Raw genomic sequence first — 24299 nt, 5'->3', positions numbered from 1 at the left:
AGTATGACGCTAGCTCTGGGTTTTTCATATGTGGCCTTTAATATGTCGAAGTATGTTCCCTCTTTTCCTGTGGCAGGGTGACCCTGCCTGGCCATTTCTTGCTCGAATGAGTTAGTTCCTGACTGTACCCCGCTTCCTAGGACTCTGACTGACATGGCAGTCCGAAAACCTGCTTAAACGATTAAGCTGGTTTTCTTATAGTTTGGCAGCCAATCAAGGTTCTCCTTATGTTGTTCTTTCTCATATGGAATTCCTATAGATGTGTAGGAATGCAGAAGTACAAGATTGTATAAAACTGCCCACAATGTTACACTTGGGGCTCAGCCTTTGGATAAGAATCCTCTGAGCCGGTGCCGGCATTAATTAACACTGCTTCCTGCTTATAGCCTCAGTTGTCTCATCTCTGTTCGAGAATCCTGCAACATTCCCATAATGCTGAGAGTTTTTATCATAAGTGGATGTTGAATTTTGTCGGATGCTCTTTCTGCATCTATTGATAAAATTATATAATTTTTATCCTTCATTTTATGTAGTATATTACATTACTTGCTTTTCAGATACTGAACCAACCTTGCATCCCAGGAATAAATCCCACTTGATCCTGGTGTATAATCTGTTTAATGTATGGCTGAATTCAGTTTGCTAATATTTTGATGAGGATTTTTACATAAATGTTCATAAGGGATATCGGCCTATAGTTTTCTTTTTCTGTAATGTCTTTGTCTGGTTTTGGAATCAGGGTAATGGTGGTCTCATAAAAAGAACTAGGGAGCCTTCCCTCCTCTTGAAATTTTTTGGAACAGTTTGATAAAAATAGGTGTTAATTCCTTTTGAATGTTTGGTAAAATTCACATATGAAGCCATCTGGTCCAGGACTTTTGTTTTGGGGAGTTTTTTTGATTACTGATTCAATTTCATTGATGGTAATTGGTTGGTTCGGATTTTCTGTTTCTTCCTGATTCTGTATTGATCTACACCATTTTAATATTTTTTCCCCTCTTTAATTCCCACTTCCACCCTTGACCTATGGATGTTGCCGTTTCCCCTTAAGAAATGGATCTCTGAAGATGGCACATCTACTCCCACATGCTCGCAGCATGCACTTGGGGCCTGGCACACCTGGGGTATGGTCCATGGCTCCACTTGGGTCACGAATCCAGGACCTTCTGCGTGTAAAGCAGACATGCTAACCACTACACTATGGAGCCACCCCTTGATCTACACCATTTTATAGAGGGGATTTGAGCACTTACAGATTTTAGTATCTGGGTGTGGGGTGAGGGGTGCTGGAGCCAACCCCCCATTGGTACCAAGGGTAGTTAAGTATTTAGTGAGTCAAAGTTATACATGAATCTTTGACTGAAAGGGTGATGAGTTCCCTTCACCCCTACATTGTTCAAGGGTCAGCTGTACTTGGAGTATTTGAGGAATGAGGAGTAACTCAAGACTCCTCCCTGTCTGGAGTAAAAATATGTGGTAGTATCAACATGTTCAACACCAGACAAGTAAACAGAGATATGTTACCTTAAGGGGTGTCAAACGCTAGAAAGTGTAAAGTTCACATGCAGCCAATTGAGGAAGAAAGAGGGCTGTGATGAGTAGGCACCTTTTAAGTATCTCTGTCTCTGTGCTGGGTACTTAAGTAAAAAATTTTTTTTGATCCATGTGTGCCATGTGCTATATTCCCATATCATGAATAGAAAAACATCTACTTTCCTCCTAGCATCTGAGTAAGTTACAGAGAAAGGCGGCAGAAATAGGATGGACTGAGAAAATACTCAAGGTGAGGACAACACAATTATATGATTTAAACGGTACCTGGATGGGCAGGCTGGATGGACATGGAGGGGCTAGGATGAGGGTCTGAGCCCTGAAATGGGATCAGGACTCTGGCATGCAGCAAGCCCCTCTTCTCTTCAGGACAGATTTCAAAGTGTTTGTGTGTAGGCCTTAGAGCCCTGGCTCCTGAGGGTTCTGGTGAGAATGAGTGATCAAATGCTGTGGTGATCTAGCAGATCTGCGCATACTATGTGCGATGCCTCTTCCCCAGATGCAGCCCCCGCACACCTGCAGCACTGAGTCTTTGCCTAATTTCCTTTCTCTGGGCTTCAGTTTCCATCCTGAAATTTCCAGGACCCTGGGATTCGTCTCATTTAAGGAACAGACAGTAAGGATGAAACTCGCATAAATGGAAACATCCTCACAACTGCAATGATGAGGGCGTTTTCCTCCTAGTGGGGCTGAAGCCTGCCCAGGACAAATGGTCAGTGTCACGAGGACTGACAAGAGAAGAGGCAGTGAGGACAGACACCATGGAACATGCTTCCCCAAGCGTTGCAGCGGCTGTGATAAGCCACATGGCCCCACCTTGGAGTCGCTCTTGCTTTCTTACCACAGACCCCCCTGATTTGCTTGCTACACTCATCTGCAACTCCATGGCTAAGCCACCATCATCTCCTGACCGCCCAGTACCCCCAGTGGAGCTCCACTCTCCTGAGCCCACTTCTAAACAGCCTCCAGTGCAGAAGCGACACCCATGTCCCGCCACCCTCTCCCCCTGCTCCTTATCTATCTTCCAGCTGGAATCCAACCTTATGAAGACATGGCCCTTCTCCCTTTACCCAGTTTCCCTCCAGCCCTGGGTGCCAGGCTCAGGGCACCAGCACAACAGGTGTGTTTATTCCCACCCATCGGGGTTTCCCAGAGTACAGGCTGGCCCCTGTGGGTCTGGCCAAGCTGGTGTCAACCCCCAGTGCTCATGAATAGCTCCCAGAACTGATGTCTGGGGTATTGGTGCTGTTTCCTTCTCACAGCAGCTTTCCCCAGTGACAGCTGGGCCCTTTCAGGGTAGTTTCATTGGAGCTGCTGAGCAGCTATGTGGGCCTTTGTGTAGTCCTCCACACCTTTTTGCTTCAGCCACAGGAAAAGGAGACATAAAACAGACAACAACCCTCTGTGACAGCTGAGAGGTCTGCATCATGAGAACCTTGGTAAAGCTGAGCTCCTTTACCCAGTAGCTCTCCAGGCCACAGCCTCTGCTGGACAAGGCCACCAATGCCTGCTGTCTGAGCCTCCTGGAAGCCTGTGAGCAGTCACAGTAAGGCTGGGCACTGCCGCTGCTCAGCCTGCTGGTATGGGTATACCCCACTCAGACCCCATGCCAAACAGCACAGCGTCTTTAATGGCAAAACACAACTCTCAGGTCTCCAGTGCCTGGTTAAGTGTGCAGGACAGGTCTGCTGCCCGAGGGTCCTGCTTCTAACTTGTTCCCAGGGGAGGCAGGTGTGCAGGTCCGGGCTGAACGGCAGGGCGGTTTATCTTCACATGTAAGCATGTCTCTGGAGCACTGCCCTCGTCTGAGGGTGGAGTAGTATCACTGCCCTTCCGTGTGTGACACTGAGTTTGGGACAGCTACACACCGTGTTTCACCATCCACAGTTCACTCTGTGTTCATTCTTTCCTTTGCGACAGCGCATTCCCCTTCTCGCTCTGCAAGATGAGCATGTCACATGCCTTTTCCCTGTCAGCTGAGGCCCCTGTGTATGGGGTAGCAGTCTCCAGGGAAACAGATGAATATGGGGTGTGTGTGTGTGTGTGTGTGTGTGTGTGTGTGTGAGAGAGAGAGAGAGAGAGAGAGAGAGAGAGAGAGAGAGAGAGACTTAGAGACATAGGGATTGGCTCATGTGACTGTGAGGTTGGCAAGTGTGACAGCTGCAGGGCAGGCCAGCAGGCTGGAGACGCAGGGAAGAGGTGGTGCTGCATCCCTGCTCTGAAGGCAGACTGCAGGTGGGATTCCCTCCTCCTTGGGGACCTCAGTCTTGTTTCTTAAGGCCCTCAACTGATTTGACGAGGCCCATCACAATACGGAGGACAGTCTGCTTCACTCAAAGTCTACTGATTTAAAGGTCAATATCATCTAAGAAACACCTTCACAGCAACATCCAAACTGGTTGTGACCAAAGGCTTGGGTACCGTGGCCTGGCCTGGTTGGCATAAAATGAGCCCTGACACCATGCTTCTCACTTTCACACAGCATCTGAGCATTCAAGGGCCACCTCAGACTCATCTCACACAGCCTTCCCTGCTGCCCTTGGCCCTAGACCCCAGATCCCTCCTGCCTACTGGGCCTTGACATCTGCCCAGCCCCTTCGTCCTTTAAGCCACACTATGATTCCTCCCATCCTTAAGACGCGACCTATGCCCCCTCAACCACAGCCACTTTTCTCCACCCAGCATCTCCACTCTGTCACTTCTGTCTCCAAACTGTGATCCAGCCCAGCAGCCCCAGCACCTTAGCCCAGCCCGGGGCCAGTGTTCTTGTGGGCATGTGCTCCTCACCTCCTTGGACCCCACAGCCACCCTTGCCCCACCGACCAGCCCTCTATCTCGAAATACACTTCCCTGTCTGGGTTTCCGAGGCTCAGAGGTGCCAGCGCCTTAGGGTGGCTGCTCCTCCCATCCCCCCCTTTCCAGTCTCCAAAGCTGGTGTTGCCCCAGGTTGGTCCTCCACTGCTTCTCTACCTGCCCTCTTCCATCCAGGGGGCTCCACTGCCATGCCCTTCAACTCCAGATTTCCGCTCCAGCCTCAGGTTTCTCCCAGGACAGTCACTGCTGCTTGTCTTTTAGATACCTCAGACCAGTGAGAGCAAAGTCCACATGTCCCACACCTTTCCAAAAACCTGCTTCTCTGTCTGCTATACACTAGATAGACCCACCCCAGTCACCTAGCTGGGTCCAAGCACAGCTTTGGACTCTAAGGCCATGCAGCACAGCAAGGGGGGATCAGCCGTGCCTACCAAAACTGCCTCTGCCAGCCCACTAAAGAGCTACCTACCATCTCTCGCCTGCATCTCTGCGGTCCCTGCTTACCCATCTGCAGTGACCACAGTGGAAAGATGGGCCCATAGTGCCATGTGGTACACTATGCTCCAGCCACAGTGTTCCTGCTGTTCTTGCTCCAAGGGGCGTGAACTCTTGCCTCACGGCCTTCGCAAGCACTATTCCCTCTGCTGGAACACTCTTCACACATACCTCTATTGTGCTAGCCCTCCACCTGCTCTGCACTCAAATATCACTGCATAGAGGTCCTACCTGACCACCCCGGCAGACTTCTCCTCGTCCTGTTTTATTTTTCATGGTATCTATCATCAACGGCATTATACTGCAGTCATTTACTTACGATCTGACTCCCCTTCCAGAAGCAAGGATCTTCTGTCCACCATGGTCTCCCCAAGGATGGAACAGTCAGCAGCACATAGCAAGCATGTCATAAAAGCATAATTAATCAGCAGCAATAACATGATAACCAAGCAAGCACGCACCTTGGCTGTGAGACAGCTGGTGGTCCTCCCACAAGGTTTATGAAAGGGTTCCACGTCTGGTGCTTCATCTGTGGGCATCTGACAAGCCTACCTGGTGCAGAAGAAAGCACCTTCCTATGGCCCCAGTGCCTCCCCAGCGTTGACACCCCACTCTCTTGGCTCACTGCCCACCTCCTTGTGCTGCCCCTGCCCCCGCTTAGGGTCTTTGCATCTTTGCTGTCACAGTGGCTTCCTGCTGTCACCCAGGCTGGCACTTAGCTCCCTCATCTCAAACATCACTGTTACGACGAGCCCGCCCTGATGTCCTTATCCTGTGACCCAGCACCGTCACCTGGTGACATTGCTTTGCTTTGCCTTTACTCTGCAGCACAGACTACACAGCAGATCACTGAGTTGATTGTGCCAGGTGCTGTCCTCACCCCACCCTTCCTACGAGGTTGTGTTCACAGAGCTGCTCTGAGCATCTGGAAAGGCACCCAGCACTACGAGAACCTAATGAGTGCTCAATACATGTTTGTTGAATGAAGAATGATCCCACTCATCCACTCGATGAAGGAGATAGCAGCATCTTTGTTTTCTGGGTGAAGAAATCGAGGCACAGAAAGGTTAAGTAGGCCTGAGATCACCTGGTGAGGAATCAGAGGTAGGATTTAACCCAGGTGCTCTGACTCAACCCCTGTGGTTAGGTAACTACAGAAGAAAGGCAAAGTAAGGACAACTTCTGAGCTGAGTGAGTTAACGGCCTGCAGGGAGGTATTGGTTCTATGAAGGAGCAGAGCTGGGCAGTGGGGACTCAGCTGATGCTGCGTGCTAGCAGTCTTGGTCCTGCATTTTAGCTGCTTTAGGGCTGCACTGCGCAGAGCAGTGGGTGAGCACAGGTTCCCAACACTCAACAGCTGGTTCCCCAGCCAGTTACAGGGCTGGTTTGGTGCTTTGAGAGAGGGTCTGGGCCACCAGAGCAGTGCCACTGGCTGGGCTGCTAGCTAAAGCACCTGAGCCCAGCCTGCCCTGTGAATCCGTGGTTCCTTCTTGGGACAACCTCTCCTCCTCCCTTGGTGCTGGCTGCTGTTCCTGGGTTGGGGGCATAACACCGAGTTCAGTGAAGTCTGAAGGGGCTGGCTCCCATCTGTGTCCCCAGGCTCCAGGTGAGATCTCTGGGTGACGCTGCCAGCATCTGGCATTTGGGGAACAGTCAGTTCACTAAAGAGCTTCACTCCCTGGCTTTGGTCCATCTGTTGAAGTCAGAGTCCAGGCATTTGACAAACGGTGGCTCCAAGTAACTCCCGGGTCATTTAGAGGAAGAAGCAGGAGGCATCAGACCACGGAATGAGAACCACTGGACAAGGGTCCCGTGCTTCATCCACCCACTCCCTCCCCTCCCGCTTAGCCACTTCATTTTCTTTGGGGGAAGTGGATTTGTTCTGCTTGCCCTTGAGACGGTCTGATGGGCACCAGAGATGTCCGCAGTTGGGTGGCCCCAGATGACGGGCTAGAGAGAATCAGACCTGCTGGGGGCCATGACGGATTTCGCAGAGCTCCGGAATCTGCAAGATTAGGGATGACCCGGGAGTTCCCTCCTGACTCTGGGGATATGTCTAGCAAAGGGTGGCAGCAAGTCGCCCTGTCTGGAGGTTCTGAAGGTCCTCACTCCTGCTTGCCCCTCACTGCCACATGACACCCAAAGTGCCCTAACCTCTCCCTGAACCTCCTCAGTGCATGCGAATAGCGAGCAGGGCTCCTCGACCAGTAGCTCGGCCAGTTGTGCACACCGAGCCTTGTCCTGATGCTCAGAAGAGCCATGCAGCAGCTGCCTTCCTTAAGCTCAAATTCTGCAAGGCGGCTTCTCGGTAAGAAAGCGAGCGCTGACACCTCGGACGTCCTACCGAGGATGAGACCGGCAAGGGGTCTTCTTCTCTTCCGCCCTCCTTGCCTCTCCAGCGGCCACGGGCAGGGGGCGGTCACGGGGGTGGGGGAGTGGAACTCCGAAATGGAGCAGCTCCCTTTTCCCATTCCAGCTTTCAGCCTCGGCTCCCAGATCGGCCCTTTCGGGCGTCCACGGCCTTAGCAGCGCGGGAATGGGGGGAACAGCGGAGAGGAGCCCCCAGACGCCTTCCCGCACGGTGCGATCTCGTGTCAATTGTGTCCTCGATCACCGCCCTCCACGCCTCCCGGGCACGCATCCACCGCGCGAGCCCGCGGGAAGGCCGGGCCCGGCGGCGGGACCCACAAGCCCGCCGGCGCCGAGGCCGGGACGCACGCGGGGCGGGGCGGCGCGCAGGCCGGGCAGAGGGGTGTCGGATGTCACCCCCACGCACACCTCGGCCGGGGGGCGGGGAACGAACCATTGAGACGCGGAGACCTCCGCGGTCCTAGAGCGGAGCAGGAAGTGTCCCAGGGGAGGGAGCTGGAGGGTCCGGTCTTTCCTTTCCACCGCGTCCGGCGGGCTCCGGCGGCGGCCAGGCCTGCGCGGCCCGCCAACGGGGACGCGCCGCGGGGGTGAGTCCGGCCAGGCTCCCGCGACCCGCGCGGCTCCCTCCCGTGCATCCCCCGCCCCCGCCCAGTGCGCTCCTGCTCCATGCTACCTCCGCCGCGGACCTCAGACTCAGCCCTCTGCGCCTCCCATCCCGCAACCCAGCGTCGCTGGATCTGCGGGCGGGGGATAAGGCAGCAGCAATGTTGTTTTTCAGGCGCCTCCATTTGCTTCTGTTCGTTCCCTCCCAAGCTGAGCCCCGGTTTTCTGGATGAGCAGGAGACGGGGTCGGGCCCTGCAGAGAGCCCGCCAAGGGGAAGACAGCGGGAGGCCGGCCTGGAAGGATGAGGAGCGGCCGCGGAGACTAACGCCGCCGCAGGAGGGGTTTGAGTTGGACGCTGGGAAGGAGCCCCAGGCTGCGAGGTGAGGAGCCGGGAGCTGGTTACGCTGGGAGAGCGCGCGCGGGTCGGGAGAGAAGCGGGAGAGAGGGCAGCGAGGGAAAGCTCGCCCTTCCCGGGGCGTGAAATGCCCTCCCCTTTCCTATGCGCGGATCCCGCGCGGCCCCTCCTCCGCCAGCCGCGCTGAGCTCGCCCCGCCCGCCCTTCGGGAATCCGGCACCTACGTTCGTTCATTCATCAGGCAGCCCTCCTGAGCCTCCTACACGCCAGGTGCCTGGGTGACAAAGAGAAACGCCGCCTCCTGGTTAGGAAGGGCCGCGGCGGACAGAGTGCAAAGGATGGGCCCGGGGTCCCCTAGCTTGGGGCGGACCTGAGGAACCCAGACGCCCTGCAGGTGTGGGCTGCCGCGCAGGGTCGGTAGGGCCAGGAGGGATTAGAAGGGCTGAGACTGGGTTCCAGGTGCCGGAGCAGACACGGAAAGAACTCCACCGTGGGGCCCAGCCAGACTGCGAGACCTTTCCTGCCAGTGTGTGTTTTATGGAGAAAGAATGGGTGGACACGGGTTTTCCCGACTGCTGTTCGGTGGCTTTGTGGCTCCTCCAGCCTCCCTTGCCTTTCTGTGAAACAGTGAGGCCTGCATTCCACACGGGGCCCTTGGGGACCACTGAGCTGTTGGAAGTTCCGGCTGGTCTGGGGCGCCTCGTACAGTAGGGGTTGGAAGGCCAGCGACAGTGTCCAGGGGTCTCAGGCCTGAGTGGGGCGAGGGAACTTTGTGCGTTTCTATTTTTCCCTTGCTTTCTTTGGGTCCCGAAGTCTGTGAGTAGTGGCCGTCACTGTGATGTCGTCCTGTGTCCATTGGGGAGAGGCAGGAGCCCTGGGCCCCACTGTGTTCCTGGGGGCTGTGCTGTCTGTATCCTGCCCCAGGAAGGGCCCTTTGGTATGTTTGTGGGTGCCGTCAGCATGGTTTGAAGATGATAAGGGTTGAGAAGGCAGGTGGAGGGCAAGGCATCTTTAGTGTAAGTTCACTATACAGACTTTACTGAATGGGGGAGGCTGATCTGACAGTGCTGGTGTTTTCAAATGCGTGGTGTTTTTCTCCAGGAAATTTTAGGTGTGGCTGTCACTTGACGTCCCACTTTTTGTGTGGGTATCTCCTCAGTCCTGTGCTTCAGCTCTGTCTCCCAGTGCTGAGGAGCCGGGATCCGGTTACACTGGGAGAATGCTGACTCCCCTGGGCCAGCTCCGTTCGTCCTGCAGGTCCAATGTGGAAGGTCGGTCCTGGCCTCCAGCAGGGTGGACTCCCACCTGGATGTGCTCTCAGTACGCCCTCCTGCTTGTATGTCTTTGTCTTTCCAGTGCATGTGTAAAGGTCTCGAGGCCGAGGACGGCGACTTTGGCTCAGAAGCCCCAAGATACCAGCCTGCTTGGCTCATCCTTTTTGGGTCCTCTCTGGGAGGACCTGGCCACCGAAGGTACCACAGAGCCTCAACTCCTCTCTCCTGCATGCAGCCCTGGTGCTCAGAACGCCAGTGTCACATTGGAAAGCCACCGCTTTTCTCACGGACTCCCTGCCTTGTTTGTCCGGTTGCCCAGTTAGGGGGTCACGTAATGATAACGTTGGGGGTGGACCTTCTCTCTCTCCCTTGCGTAAGGACCCACCACACTGACACTTCTCACAGGTCCCAGTGCTTCTCCCAGGGCTGGTGTCTGGGCCTTGTCACCTTCCCCATCACCACCGCCTGAGCCCACCACAGGAGACCAGAGCATTGAAGCCAGTGATTTCTGTTTGGAAATAGGGTCGTCTTCTGCTGCTGACCCCCATCAAATCCCATCATGCCCACAGCCCTGTGCCCCCGAGTCTTGGCTCCGAAGGAAAGTGAGGAGCCCAGGAAAATGAGGAGCCCGCCAGGAGAGAGCCCTGGTCCCCAGGCGGAGCCTCCCAGCCCTGAGTCCTCCCGCCGTCTCTTCCGCCGGTTCCGCTATCAGGAGGCGGCGGGCCCTCGCGAGGCCCTGCAGCGCCTCTGGGGCTTGTGCCGGGGCTGGCTGCGGCCCGAGCGGCACAGCAAGGAGCAGATCCTGGAGCTGCTGGTGCTGGAGCAGTTCCTGGCCATCCTGCCGCGTGAGATCCAGGGCTGGGTGTGTGCCCAGGAGCCCGAGAGTGGGGAGCAGGCTGTGGCCGCCGTGGAGGCGCTGGAGCGGGAGCCGGGCAGACCTTGGCAGTGGGTGAGCAGAGGGCCGGCTGGGCTGTGGAAGGCCGTGGGGGGATAAAGGGCGCGGAGGGCAGTCTGTGCCCAGGTGATTTGGGGGCCACACACCCCCGGCCAGGGGTTGAAGAACTCTGTCTTAGAGCTTGTGCTTTGTCTGGCCCACATGAGAGTCGATTTCCCAGTAAAGTAGGTTGTATTATTCCCTAATGGCTCCAACTGGGGGACGGTTAAGTTGTCCCCCTGTACAGCCCTGTCCAAGGCAGTCAGCTGGAGAGTGGATGATCAGTAGGCCCAGGGTGGGGCTTTGCCTAGTCGAAGCACAATCGCTAGCCCTGGCCTGGGTAGGGACCTCTCCACTGAAGCCTGAAAAGCCCTCTCTGGGACTGCAGCTCAAACACTGTGAAGACCCTGTGGTGATTGACGATGGGGACAGCCCTCCGGACCAGGAGCCCCAGCGGCTGCCAGCAGAGCCCCAGAGCCACCTTGCAAAGAGCCAGGACACTGTGCCTGCGGCCCTGCCGCAGGGCCTCGGACTCCAAAGCAGACCTGGCCAGCTCAGCGGGGACCCAGGTAGGGAGCCGGGGGCATGGGGGAGGGGCCTGCATACGCCACCCAGTTCTCTCCTGCCCTGAGGGGCCAGGTATCATTTTCAGGGTCTGGGTTCCTGCCCCAAGCTATTGAATCAGAACCTCCTGGGGGTGTCTGTTCTTTTCTTGCCAGCCCTCCTGCCAGCTGCCCAGAGTCCAGAGGTTGCACCTTCTGTTCTCTGTGAGTGTGCATCTCTGGGCTTTGTCATCTTTGGGGACAGTCAGGCACTGTTGCTGTCCCAGTAGGGCCTGTGTCAGGAGCCAAGTGTGGCCATGTCCTTCTATCTGCCCAAGTCCCTTTCCCTGGCTTAACACTTCCTGTGCTCAGGCTTGTTGCCAGGCTGCCAGGAAATACAAAAATACTCTTGGAGGGAACAGCATGGTGTCTCAGGGTTTGGGGCTTGAGTGTCACCTCGACATGTCTGAGCATCTGTACGAAGTGCATTGGTGGCTATGGGCAGGTGGCTTTGCATCTTCTAGCTGTGACCTGGGCTATGCTCCTAAACTCTGCACACCTCAGGTTCCTGGGCCGCCCGGTAGGCGCGGTCATCTCCCTTGCTGGGCTTTTGAGGGTGAAAGGGTTATACCCATTAAATGCAGAGCAGGGTGTTGGGTCCATGTGATTTTGGTTGAAGTCTTTCTTGTGGGAAGCTGTGCTGCTCTCAGGTTGGGTAAGTGGCCTCTTGGAGTGAGAGTTATTTTGGGTGGACTTACCACGTGGTGCTATAAATACAGGTGGGAAAGGAGCATGTTGGGAGGCCAGCACTGTATTCTTGAGATTCTAAAAGTTGTCCTTGGTGTTGTAATAAGCTTTTCAGTTTTAAATAAATCATATTAAGTTTCTTTATGTGTGAAACTATGTTGACTTCTATATACATCAAACTCTTCAGCCTCTATTTGCTTAAAAGTAAAGATAGGTGTGTTCGTTTTCAGGGAGTGTCAGAATGAAGTCCTATAGACAGGGAGGCTTAAACCACAGCATGTAGCCTCCCAGTCCTGGAGGCTGGAAGTCCAGGGTCCCGGTGTCTGCTGGTCTCGTTCTCTTGTGGCCTGTGGATGGCCGTCGTCTCCTTGTGTCCTGACGTGGGCATCCCTCTGTGTCTCAATCTCCTTGTGTTCCTGTGAGGACCCCAGTCATTGGATTAGGGTCCACCCTAAAGATCTCTAGTTAACCTAATTGCCTCTTTAAAGATTCTGTCTTCCAATACAGTCCCTTTCTGAGGTCTTGGCAGTTGGAACTTCAACATCTGAATTTGGTGGGGGCACAATTCAGCCTGAACATGACAGATATAAGGCAACCAGCTGCTAGCCCAAATCAGCATTGTGTGTGATTTGGGCTAGCCTAGGGTATTTAGTGGCAGGGATGCCCACAGGAGCTGCAGCAGCCTGAGCTGGTGGTTCCGGGTGAAGATTGGAGATAAGCCAGTTACCACTGATGGGCTTTGGAAGAAGGGGCAGCTCCCCCTTTTCACTGAGCAATCCATAAAAGGACTGCACAGGCACCCTGAGGTAGTTCCTGAGAAGACCTTAAAGCCCTGGGCGCTTTGTTACTGGAATGAGCCTCCAGTAAAAGTCACATAGTTCCCAACTTCGAAAATCTTCCCCAAAGGTGAAGTCTGTTCAGAAGCTGAAAACTTTCCAAAGTCATTTGCAGGCACCAGGCACCATGGGGAATGGTGGGTGGGGCTGTATAGGTCATCCTCCAGAAGGAAGCAGGTATGAGAGCAGAGGCGAGTCACCTCTCACATCTACACCCACCCAGTCTGAGTTTCCAGCAGCAGAACAAGGGAGCCGCCTGCCACCAGGACCCCATGTCCCTGCGGTCTGCTGCTCCAGACCCTCTGTTCTAAGTAGCCACTCCTGTGCCTGCTTTTTGCTGAAAGCTTCACATTTTGGGTCTGAAAGGGGAGGGACACTAGCTTCTCATGTTAGCTTTGACACTGGTTTAACATGTAACCTGGGGTCAGCTGTCAGGGGATGAGAGTGCAACTTCCCAAGGCTTCTCTGTGAAAGGAGTACCTTTGAAATAGCTTGTTTGCGCATGGCTGTGCCCTGGACTGGCATGTGGCTTGCGAGCAGGGAGGGAGGATTGGGAGGGAAGCCCTGCTCCAGTATTGCCTGCCCCACCCCTGGCCACCCCGCAGGAGAGATGGTGGCCCCAGTACTGCCTGCTGTGTGCATTCAGTGGCAGTGAGGGCGCTGCACCTTCTACACTGGCGGGTTGACAGTCCTCATGGCCGGCACCTCTACCCTGGGGAGCCCTGACCTTTATGACCATAATTTTGGAGCATGAGGCTGAGGGCCCTGGACCTATGGAAAGCTGTGTCGCCACTTGGTGGCAGGGCACCAGGACCCCAAAGCCCTTGTTAAGGTTCCCCTCATAGTGTCTGAAAGCAGAGTAACCGATCCTGGTGATTGGCCAACAACTGTCCACCTGCATTACCTCGCTACCTTGCAGCCCGCCTCCTGTGGCGAGGAGACCGGCTGTGACCGCTGTGAAACACCCTTCCCATCTCTTTCAGCCCCACAGGAGGCACCGCCGCTCCAGGAAGCCAGCTTCAGGGACCCGCAGCAGATGACCTCCCTCCAGCCACCCCTGGTGAGTGACCTCCACAAGGGCCCTGGAGACCCCACTCTGCACCTCTGTATGCTGCGGCAGTGTGCCTGGCAGCTTGTGGTGGGCCACATAGGCGTCTCAGCCCCAACCCAGAAAAACTAAGGGAACATCCATCACTCCTCTTGCCTCAGAGTCCTGGCTGCTCGCGTGCTGACTGAGATCTGCTGGCTGTGACATCCTCCTCGGGAGCCTTGTACAGACAGCAGTGGTGGAAACAAACACCGATCTGTCCTCTTGGCATCTTGGTGTCCCTTCCTATGAAAAAAGGGAGACCTCTCTACTCTTTCACTTCACAGACTATTTTTATTTAACAGTAATCACAGTGATTGTATTTCAGAAATGTGGGGAAATAGAGGGAAAGACACCAACCACCTCAGCACCATCACATAGCTGTGCACAGGGCTCTTAGGGGATTTCCTGGCACTGTCCCTTCCGTGTCTCTGCACAGGCTTACTTTCTCACATGTTCTCACAGGGCGAGAGCTGGTCATGGGGTGGCAGGTGTCCTCACTCACCTCCTTCCTGCCTAGTCTCAGCCTTGGGCCGTGCTTTCTGCCAACACCGCGGCTGTTCTTCCAAGTGGTTTCCACTGTCTGGCAGCAGGCTCAGTTGTCACAGTGTCGTCTTTTCCTGTGAGTGTGGGGGCCGTGAAAGAGTGGCCCCTGTTTGGCTGCTGGTTCCTGGCAGGGGGAAGACTGAAGCACAGTGGCCATGCAGGTTGCTCTCAGCTATGCATTTAGCGTGACTCTAAACCTGGCAGGGGTGGCCAGCACAAGGGTGGGGCATCCATCCTCTGGGCTACTCAGTGGGATACAGCACGTGTGCTCCAGCATCTGTTGCATACTGTGATAGCTGTAGATAAAATTATCCTAAGGAGGTAAAACTTTCTTACTAAGGACTGATACCTTTGACCTGTGCGAGCCACAGGGGATGTGGACTCCGTGTCTGCTGAGCTTCGGTGTTTGGCCTTGAGAGTCCCTGATTCCTATAAGTGCTGGAGTGAGCAGAAGGTACAGATTTGATAAGTCAATGCTGTTTTGTCACCCCATCAAAGATCATTTGTGCCCAGTGCACTGACAGTCACCAGCATGAAGGGCTTATTTTTTAGAGTTTTTAAAAAATGTTTACTTTTAATTGTAAGACACACATCATATAACATTTGTGACTCTAACCATTTTTAATGCACAGTAGCGTTTTTAGGTGTTCAGTGATCTAAGCGTATTCACATTGTGCGGCCAGCCCCAGAGCTCTTTCGTCTTCCCAAACTGAAGCTCCCCACGGCCAAGATAGCTGCCCTACCGTCTGCCGCCTTCTCCATTTGCCTGACCTCCCCAGAGGTGCACACAGGTGGGGCCCCACAGTACCTGTCCTTCCCTGACTGGCTTGTTTCCCTCTGTAATGTCCTCATGGCTCCTCCTTGCTGCAACATGTGTCCGTCTCTGGCCTCATTGAGGCTGAACGACCCTCCATGGTGGCATGCAGTCACTGTGCTTGCCTGTCACTCCCTGGCAGACCCTGGGGCTGCTTTTGCTTTCTGGTTGCTGTGAACATGCGTGCACTCACAATTTTTTTAAATCTTTTTTTAGGTAATTAGATTCACATCCAGTTGTAAGAAATAACAGGCCCCTTGTCCCCTTTACACTAAATGGTGCCATCTTGTAGAAATAGAGTGCAGTGTCATCACCAGCATGTCGGCATCCAAATGCATGGGATGCAGAACGCTTGCTTTCAGAACAGTCCTTCGTGCTGCTTTTTGTAGCTGCAGCCACTGCTCTCATCCCCCTGCTTCTTGTTGCCAGCTCAAGAGTGCTCTATAGATGAGTCCATATAGTGTGTCGCCTTTGGGGGTGGACTGTTTTCAGGTGCTGTAATTCTGGAGCTTTGCCCAGGCTTTTTGTGTATCAGTGGTCCATCTCCTGCAGAGGACACCGCGGCCGGCTGACCACTCTCCTGTCCCAGGAGACCTGGGCTGTTTCCAGTTAGGGCCACTTAGTGTAATGCGGCTGCAAGCATTTGCACACAGGTTTTTGTGTGAACACCAGTCTTCTTTTTTCTGCAGACAGATGCCCAGGTATGCACTCGTTCGATTGTCTGCTAAGTGCATAGTTTACAAGAAACTACTGCATCTTTTTCCAGAGTGATGGTGCCATTTTACATCCCACTACATCCTCCACACCCTAGCCAGCGTTTGGTGTCGCAGTTTTTTATTTTAGCCATTCTGATACGCAGTGATATCTCTTGATGGTTTAAATTTACATTTCTCTAATGGCTAATGAAGTTAGACATCTTTTTGCATGCTTATCTGCCATCTCTCTATCCTCTTTGTGAAATGTCTCTTCATTACTTTTGGCCATGTTCCAACTGGGCTATTTTGCTTGTTTTACTGTCAAGTTTTGAGATCTATACACTCTGCATACTCGTCCTTTGTCGGGTATATGCTTTATAAATATTTCCTCACATCCTATTCCTTTTACAGGGTCTTTAGCAGAGAAACAGTTTTTAATTTAGATTAAGTCTCCCTTGTCAGTTTTTCCTGTTATGGATTATGCTTTTGGTGTAAAGTTTAAGGACTCTTTGCCTGGTTTTAGATCCTAAAGATTTTTTTCTGTGGTTTTTTTCTAAAGGTTATATAAATATTCACATGTTACATTTAGGTCCAGGATACATTTAAGTCCACCATCTGTGATCTATCTTCATTTAAGTCCATGATCTCTAATGTTTGTATAAGGTAGAGACTTAGGTCACAGTTTTTTTGTTTGTTTTTGCCAGTGGCTGTCTAGTTGTTTTAGAACCATTGGCTGAGAAGCTCATGTCCCATTGAATGAATAGCTTCTGCTCCTTTGTCAGAAATCAGTGAGCATGTTTGTGGCTCATCCTGGGTTCTCTGTTTCATTCCATCGATGTCTTTGCTCTTCTGTCCGCTTATAGCACAGTTTTGATTATTGAAGCTACGTGTTGGTCTTGGCAGTTGGGTAGACTGATTCTCCCATTTTGTTCTTTTTCAAAATAATTTTAGCTGTTTTAGTTCCTTTGCCTTTCTATATGCAATCCAGAATAATTTTGCCTATATCTTCAAAAAGCCTCACTGAGATTTGGTGGGAATTTTGTGAAGCCTGTGTATCAATTCGAGGGGTGTTGACCTCTTTGTGACCTGAGTCTTTTGGCCTGTGAGTGTGATGTGCCTCTCCCTTCACTTCTGTGATTTCGTTCATTGCTGTTTTGTGGTTCTCAGCACACAAGTTCTGTATGTATTCTATTGGATTTATACCTAAGTACTTCATTTTGGGGGCAATTGCAAACGGAATTGTATTTTTTATTTTGATGACAACATATTCATTTCTAGCATAAGAAACAGATGATTTTTGTATGTTTGTTTTGTATTCTGTGGCCTTGCTGGATTCATTTATTCGTTTAAGAAGGATTTTTTATGTGTGTGTTTGTTTTTAAATAGAGCCCTGTGGATTTTCTATGTAGACAGTCATGTCATCAGTAAATAAGGACAGTTTTATGTCTTTCCAGCTTCTGTGCTAGCAGTAGCGAGAGGAGAAATCCTTGCCTTGCTCCCGAGCTTAGGAAGCGGTTATCTGTCCCCGTTAAACATGCTGTTAGCGCTTAGTTTTTGTGAATTATTCTTACCAAGTTGAGGAAGTTCCTCAACTCATATTTTTCTGAGAGGTTTTATTGTGTATGGATATTCGGTTTTGTCAAAGCCTTTCTGCTTCAGCTGACAGTGATCCTGTGGGTTTTCTTTGGGCTGTTAATGTGGATTATGTAGATTGATTTTTTTAATATCGAACTAGCCTTGCGTCCCCTGGAGTAAACCCCTTCTTGTCATAGTATAAACATCTCTTTATGTATTGCCAAATTTTGTTTGCTGTTATTTTGTTCAAGAGGGATGTTGGTCTGTGGTTTTCTTTTTCTTTGTCATCTTTGGCTTTGGTTTCAGGGTAATACCAGGTTCATAAGATGAGTTGAGAAATGTCCCCTCTTCTTATTTTCTACTAGAGATTGTGCAGAATTGGTGTTAATTCTTTGAACATTTGGTAGAATTCTCTAGTGAAGACATGCGACACTTGCAAGGATGGAAAGGAAATGTTGTTTTTGTTGTACATTCAACTTCCTTCATGGTTGTGAGGCTGTTCATACCATTTGCTTCATAGTGGATGAGCTGTGGTGGTCCACGTTTTTCAAGGGATTGGTTCTTTTCACCTTAAGTTGCCAAACAAATTCATGTGCATGGAGTTATTTGTGGTATTCCTTCATCACCCTGTTATCACAGGGTCTGTGGTATCCCTGCTTCATTCCTGATTTTGGAAATGTGTCCTTCTCGATCTCTTTCTTTGTCAAGTCTTGCTAGAAGTTTCAATTTTTTAAATCTTTTCAAGAAGAACTAGCTCATTGTTTCATTTATTTTTTGCTATTTTTGTTTTCAATTTCATTGACTTTTCTTCTCATCTTTATTATTTTCTTCATCCAGCATACTTTGGGTTTATTTTATTATTTTTTATAGGTTCTTGAGGTGGAAGCTTACGTTTTTATCTTGGGACTTTTCCTCTTGTATAAGCATTTCTAACGCAAGCATTTCAGCACTGCTTAAGTACGTCTCACAAACTATAATATGATGCATTTTTGTTTTCATTCATTTTGGTCTATTTTTCATTTCCTTAGAGCCCTCTTTGACCCAAGGATTATTTAGAAGTGTGTTGTTTAATTTCCAAGGCTTGCAGATTTTCCTGTCATCTTTCTGGTATTGATTTCTAGTTTAATTCCATTGTGATCAGAGAACATACTGTTTGATTTCAATTCTTTCTAATTTGTTGGGGGTTTCTCCTCTCTTTCCAGGACTTTGATGGCCTGGTGTCTCGGGATGTGTTCTGTCCTTGTTTGAAAAGAACATATATTCTGTTGTTATTGGGTGAAGCATTCCCTAAATGCTGATTAGACCCTACTGGTCGATGGTGCCATTGAGTTCTGTATCCTTCCTTATTTTCTAATCGATTGTTCTGTCAGTTTTTGAGAGAGGGATGCTGACATCTACAACTGTAGTAGTCGATTTCTCTTTTCAATTCTGCCTGTTTTTGCCTCACATACTTTGCAGCTCTGTTTGGTTCATGTGTAGTTAGAATTGCTATTTGCATATTTCCGTGCACATTCCAGATTGCCTTTTTGGGGGACTGGCCATTTAGTATTATCACTGTCCCTCTCTAGTAATTTCCTTTCTGCTGAAGTGTACCTTATCCAGTATTAGTATAGCTACTTCTTTTCCTTTTGATAAATGGCTGCATAATATACACTCCCCATCTTTTTACTTCCAACTTGCCTACATGGTTGTGTTTGAGTGAGTTTCTTTTAGATAGCATATGCATATGGCACACGTCGTTTTTCTGCACTTTGCAAATATTGTGTTCTCATCATCGAGGCAAGACCGCCCACCAGCAAAAACATTACAACTCGTCGAGGGCTCAGATGATGGTTTGTGTGTTTCAGCAATAACTTTTTATTTTAATTAAGGCATGTGCATTTATTTTTTAGATATAATGCTATTGTACATTTAATAGGCTACAACACAGTGGAAACATGACTTTTATAGGCACTGGGAAACCAAGAAATTCATGTAATTTACCTTATTGTGATAGTCTCTTCCTTGCAGTGTCTGGAACCAAACCTGCAGTGTGTTGAGGTCTGCCTGTAGTTGAGTCATGTATTTTAATCCACTCTGCCAGTTGCTGTGTTTTAGCTGATGTGTTTAGGTCATTTGTATTTTAGCATAATTATTGACACATTAGGGCTTATGTCTGGCTTTTTCTCCCGTTCTGTTTTTTGTATCTCTGGTTTTTTTGGGTTTTGTTTTTGTTTTTTGCCTTCCTGAGGATTACTTAAACATTTTGTAAAGTCCATGTTGATTTACCTAGAATATGGTCGACTATATTTCTTCATATTATAAAGAAAAAGTATTCAACGACACCTGTTTAAAGATGGTAATGCAGACTTTATTCAGGGCCACCACACAGAGATTGTACGGGGGACAGGAGTTGGGCTTCAGTCCAAACACAGCTTGGACAAGTGGGAATTTGTAGCCAAGGGACAGGGTGGGGGTCAAATTGTGGAAAAATTTCTGAAAAACTGGAAAATTACTAAGAGGAAGCATCAGGGGCGATGGGGACTTTGGGGTGTTCTGAGACCCAGTTTCCAATATCGGGAGTCCTCTATGCCCACAAAAACCTCAGACCAGCAGGGTGTCTGAGAAGTCAAGTCAGTTCTGGCACCCTCCACCCAGAGAGAGCCTGGATCCCACAGGCTCAGGGCTCAGTCCTGCAAGGCTGTGCGACTCAGTCACAAGCCCAGGCTTGTCACCTGTGTTTCTGATTGGCCGGCTATAGATCAGGTTCCCACAAACCCCTCCTCGGATTTAATTTATTTGCTAGAGTGGCTCACAGAACTCAGGCAGCCAGTTTACTCGGCAGATCACCAGCTTATTATAGAGGGTATGACTCAGGAACAGCCAGTTGGAAGAGAAGCACAGGGAAAGGTATGTGGGAGGGGCAAGGGGCTTCCCTGTCCTCTGAGCCCACCACTCCCTGCACGTCCACACGTTCCCCAAACCTGAACCCCATCCTTTTGGGTCCCTTTGGGTTTCTATGGAAGTCTCATCACATGTTGCGATTAGTTAAATCATTGGTTATTGGTGACCTGTTCAACCTCCAGCCCCTGTCTGCCCTCTAATCACATGGTTGGCTCTCCTGGCAACTGACCAGTCCTCAGGTGGGGCTCAAAGCTACCTCGTTAGCATAACACTCTCATCACTTAGGATATTCCAGGGGTTTTAGGAACTCTGTGCTGGGTGGGGGATGGGGGGTGGTGCGGCCAGGAGGATGGATGACCAGATATGTGAGCTCTGGCTAAAATGACCTAACAGGATTCTGCTTGAGGACAGGTCAGGGTGATCAGATGTCACCTAGGGATGCAGGTCGAGGAACCTGATCTGATATCCAGCGTGATCAGATATCATGCACAGGGGCTTCAGCTACACTGACTCAGCAGGGTTCTTGTTAAAACTGGATTTTACGAGGAAGCACACAGATGGACCCGGAACATGGTACAGAGCCTGACTACTGTTTGGTCAAGCAAAGAATCTTTGTCAGTAACTTTTTAAGAGATAATTATAGTGTGACATTGTACATGTGCCTCTTCACACACTCCTTTTCTGGATGCAGTTGGCGTAAGTTCTCTCCCTGCACACATCACAGTATTAGGGTCTCTTCTTGAAGTAGCCAGTGTTCCCTAGAAAACTTGGAAGGAGGAGGAGAGCTGGCAGTATTTCTCCACATTTTGGCTTACCACTTCCTTCCTTTCTTGTGTCCACAGTTCCTTCTTTTCCTGTGAGGGCACGGAGAAGTTTCTGTTGTTCTAGGTTTTTTCGGCTGGTCTAATAATTAAATATACAGGAGTCAGATTAACAAGAGAAGATAACCAGACCTAACACACATGTTCTGGGACCCCACACATGAGAGGTCCCAACACTGAGGGGCACAAGGAGGCATGTGTGACGAAAGCTAAGGCTGAGTTCAGGAGCCTGGGGCTCGGGGGTGGGGGCGGGTCACTCTGCAAGATGAGGATGAGAGCCGGTGTCCAGTAATTAGAAATTTGCCTGCCCTTCAGAGAGGTTATAAAATCATTTCTGCTGATAACTCTTATTATGGACAGGGCCCAAATTAAAATGCTTCAGGGGAGAGGTCAGTGTCCCATGAGCCTGCAGGCCTCTTGCCCTCAGCCCAGGTACTTGCCTGTGGAGCAGCCCATCTTGGAGGCCTGCCTGATCCCTTCTTTCATTCCTTTGATTCCTTTCTGTGTAAGGTGCTTCCTTTGGCGGGTCTTTAGGGTAAGTCTGCTGGTGGCAAATGCGCTATTTCGGATTCACACACAAATGTCTCATCCCCTTCCTTCTGGAAGGGTGTTTTTACCAGAGATGGGATTGGGCTGACAGTGCTTAACTGCCTCCGTTGCTTCGGGTCAGAGGTCGACTATCTTCGAATATTCTACAGGGAGGATAGTGTTTTTTCTCTGGCTGCTTTTAAGGTTTTTTTCTTCATTTGTCTTTAGTTTGCAGACATTTATTATGATGCCTCTTGTCATGGATTTCTTTGAATTGTCTGTTTGGGGTTTACTCTGCCTCTTGAACCTGTGGCTTTATGTCTCTTTCCCAAGTCTGAGAAGTTTTGAGCCATGGTTCCTTCAGGGGTATTTTCAGCACCACCCACTCTTTCCTTCGAGGATCCGATGATACAGAGTTTACTCTTTGATTGCAGTTCCACATGAACCTGAGACTCTATGCATGTTTTTGTCTGTTTCCTCTTGTTCGCATTGGACAGTTTCTCTTCCTATCTCCAGGTCGACTGGTCCTTTTCTCTATCCCGTCTATTCTGCCAAGGAGCACACCCCTGGATTCCTCATTTCGGCACAGGAGACCTTGGAGACCTGCGGGTTTGGTTCCAGACCACCACCACGAAGCCAGGCACACAGAGTGTTTGGTTTCCCAGTGCATATGAAAATTATGTTGATACCAACCCAAAGTCTATTAAGTGTGCAATAGCATTGTCGTTTGTTCTTTGTATCTATGAGACTGTTTTTGTTTTGCTCGTTCATTTCTTTTTGTTCTTTAGATTCTGCATATAAGTGAGGTCATATGGTATTTATCTTTCTCTGTCTCACTTATTTCACTTAGCATAATATCTTCTAGGTCCATGTCAAATATGATCCTTTTTTATGGCTGACTAATATTCTGTCATGTACGTATATGTATGTATGGGGGTGTATGTATATATATATCCAGTTGTCTATTGATGGACGCTTCGGTTGCTTCCATATCTTGGCTATTGTAACTAGTGCTGCAGTGAACATAGGAGTACAGATATCTTTTCAAATCATGTTTTGGATTTCTTTGAATAAATACCTAAGTTGAATTGCTGGGTCATAAGATAGTTCAATTTTTAATTTTTTGAGGAAAGTCCACATTGTTTTCCATAGTGACTGCTCCAATACGCAATCCCATTAACAGTGTGATGGTTTCCTTTTCTCTACATCCTTGCCAGCACTTGCCATTTGTTGATTTATTGATGATAGCCATTCTGACGGATATGAGGTGATACCTCATGGTTTTAATTGCATTTCTCTGATGATTAGGGACCTTGAGCATCTTTTCATTTGTCTATTGGCTTCTTTGGAGAAATGTCAATTCAGATCTTCTGCCCATTTTTTAATCAATTGTTTGTTTTTTTGGTGTTGAGTTGTATGAGTTCTTTATAATTTTGGATATTAACTCTGTATCAGATGTATCATTGGTGAATGATACATCTCAGTAGGGTTTCTTTTGTTCTTGGTAGGTTTTCTTTTGTTTTGTTGGTGGTTTCCTTTGCTGTGCAGAAAAATCTTTTTGATGTGATGTAATATGACAAATTTTTAAAATCAGACAACAGCGGTTTCTTGTATTTTGTTGAATCTTCCATTCACAAATGATTCTCTGTAGGATGTGATGCTGTTTGATAGCATTTTACCCATAGTGGAACTTCTTTCAAAATTGGAGTCAGTCTTCCCAGACCCTGCTATTTCTTTGTCAACATAGTTCATGTAGTATTTTAAATCCTTTGTTGTCATTTCAATAGTCTTCATAGTATTTTCACCAGTAATTGATTCCATATCATGAAACCATTTTCCATGCTCATCGGTAAGAAGAAACTCGTTATCTTTCAGAGTTTGATCATGAGATGGCAGCAGTTCAGTCACAGCTTCAGGCTCCAATTCTAATTCTGGTTCTCTTGCTATTTTGACATCTGCAGTCACTTTCCTCCACTGATCTTTAACCCCTCAAAGTCATCCATGAGGGTTGGAATCACCTTCTTACAAACTGTTGTTAATGTTGATATTTTGGCCTTTTCCCATGAATCACAAATGTTCTCAGTGGCATATAGAATAGGGAATCCTTACCAGAAATTTCTCAGCTTATTTTGCTCGGATCCATCAGAGGAATCACTGTCTATGGCAAATATAGCTTCACAAAATGTATTTCTTAAATAATGAGACGTGAAAGTCGAAGTTACTTCTGGGTGTTGTGTTTGCAGGCATGAGAACAACATTCATCTTGTTGTCTGTCTCCACCAGAGCTCTTGGGTGACCAGGTCCCTTGTCAGTGAGCAGTGATATTTTGAAAGGATTTTTTTTTTTTTTTCCCTGCACAATAGGTCTCAACAGTGGGCTTAAAATATTTGGTAAACCATGTCATAAATAGGTGTGCTGTCGTCCAGGCTTTGTTGTTCCATTTATAGAGGACAGGCAGAACAGATTTAGCATAATTCTTATGGGTCCTAGGACTTTGGGGATGGTGAATTAGCATTGGCTTTGACTTAAAGTCACAGCTGCAATAGCCCCTAGCAAGAGTCCGCCTGTCCCTTGAAGCTTTGAAGCCAGGGACTGACTCCTCTCTGGCTATGAGAGTCCAGATGGCAACTTCTCCCAATAGAGACTGTGTTGTCTACATTGAGAATCTGGATTAGAGCAGCTACCTTCATTCATTATCTCAGCTGAACCTTCTGGATAACATGCTGCAGCTTTTCTATCAGCATGTGCTGCTTCACCTAGCACTTTTATGGTGTGGAGACAATTTCTCTCTTTAAACCTCAGGGACCAGCCTCTGCCAGCCTCAAACT

General features: G+C 49.6%; 1 protein-coding gene across 9 annotated transcripts in view; it reads left to right on the top strand.

Moving 5' to 3' along the window:
* Positions 1-7340: 7340 nt before the first annotated feature.
* Positions 7341-24299, top strand: part of ZNF496 (zinc finger protein 496) — a 35728-nt gene continuing 18769 nt past the window's right edge. Inside the window, exons 1-6 of one of the 9 annotated variants that reach the window (XM_011383777.2) lie at positions 7341-7817; positions 8009-8214; positions 9546-9661; positions 10033-10412; positions 10786-10966; positions 13506-13582. In XM_011383777.2, coding sequence (XP_011382079.1) covers positions 8063-8214; positions 9546-9661; positions 10033-10412; positions 10786-10966; positions 13506-13582 — 906 coding nt within the window. In that variant the 5' untranslated portion in view covers positions 7341-7817; positions 8009-8062. The other 8 variants (XM_011383776.2, XM_011383775.2, XM_011383778.2 and 5 more) reach the window with 8 other exon arrangements.

This window comes from Pteropus vampyrus, unplaced genomic scaffold (assembly GCF_000151845.1).
Source record: "Pteropus vampyrus isolate Shadow unplaced genomic scaffold, Pvam_2.0 Scaffold541, whole genome shotgun sequence".
Classification (NCBI taxonomy): Eukaryota; Metazoa; Chordata; class Mammalia; order Chiroptera; family Pteropodidae; genus Pteropus; species Pteropus vampyrus.
This window is presented reverse-complemented; position numbering and strand designations above follow the sequence as displayed.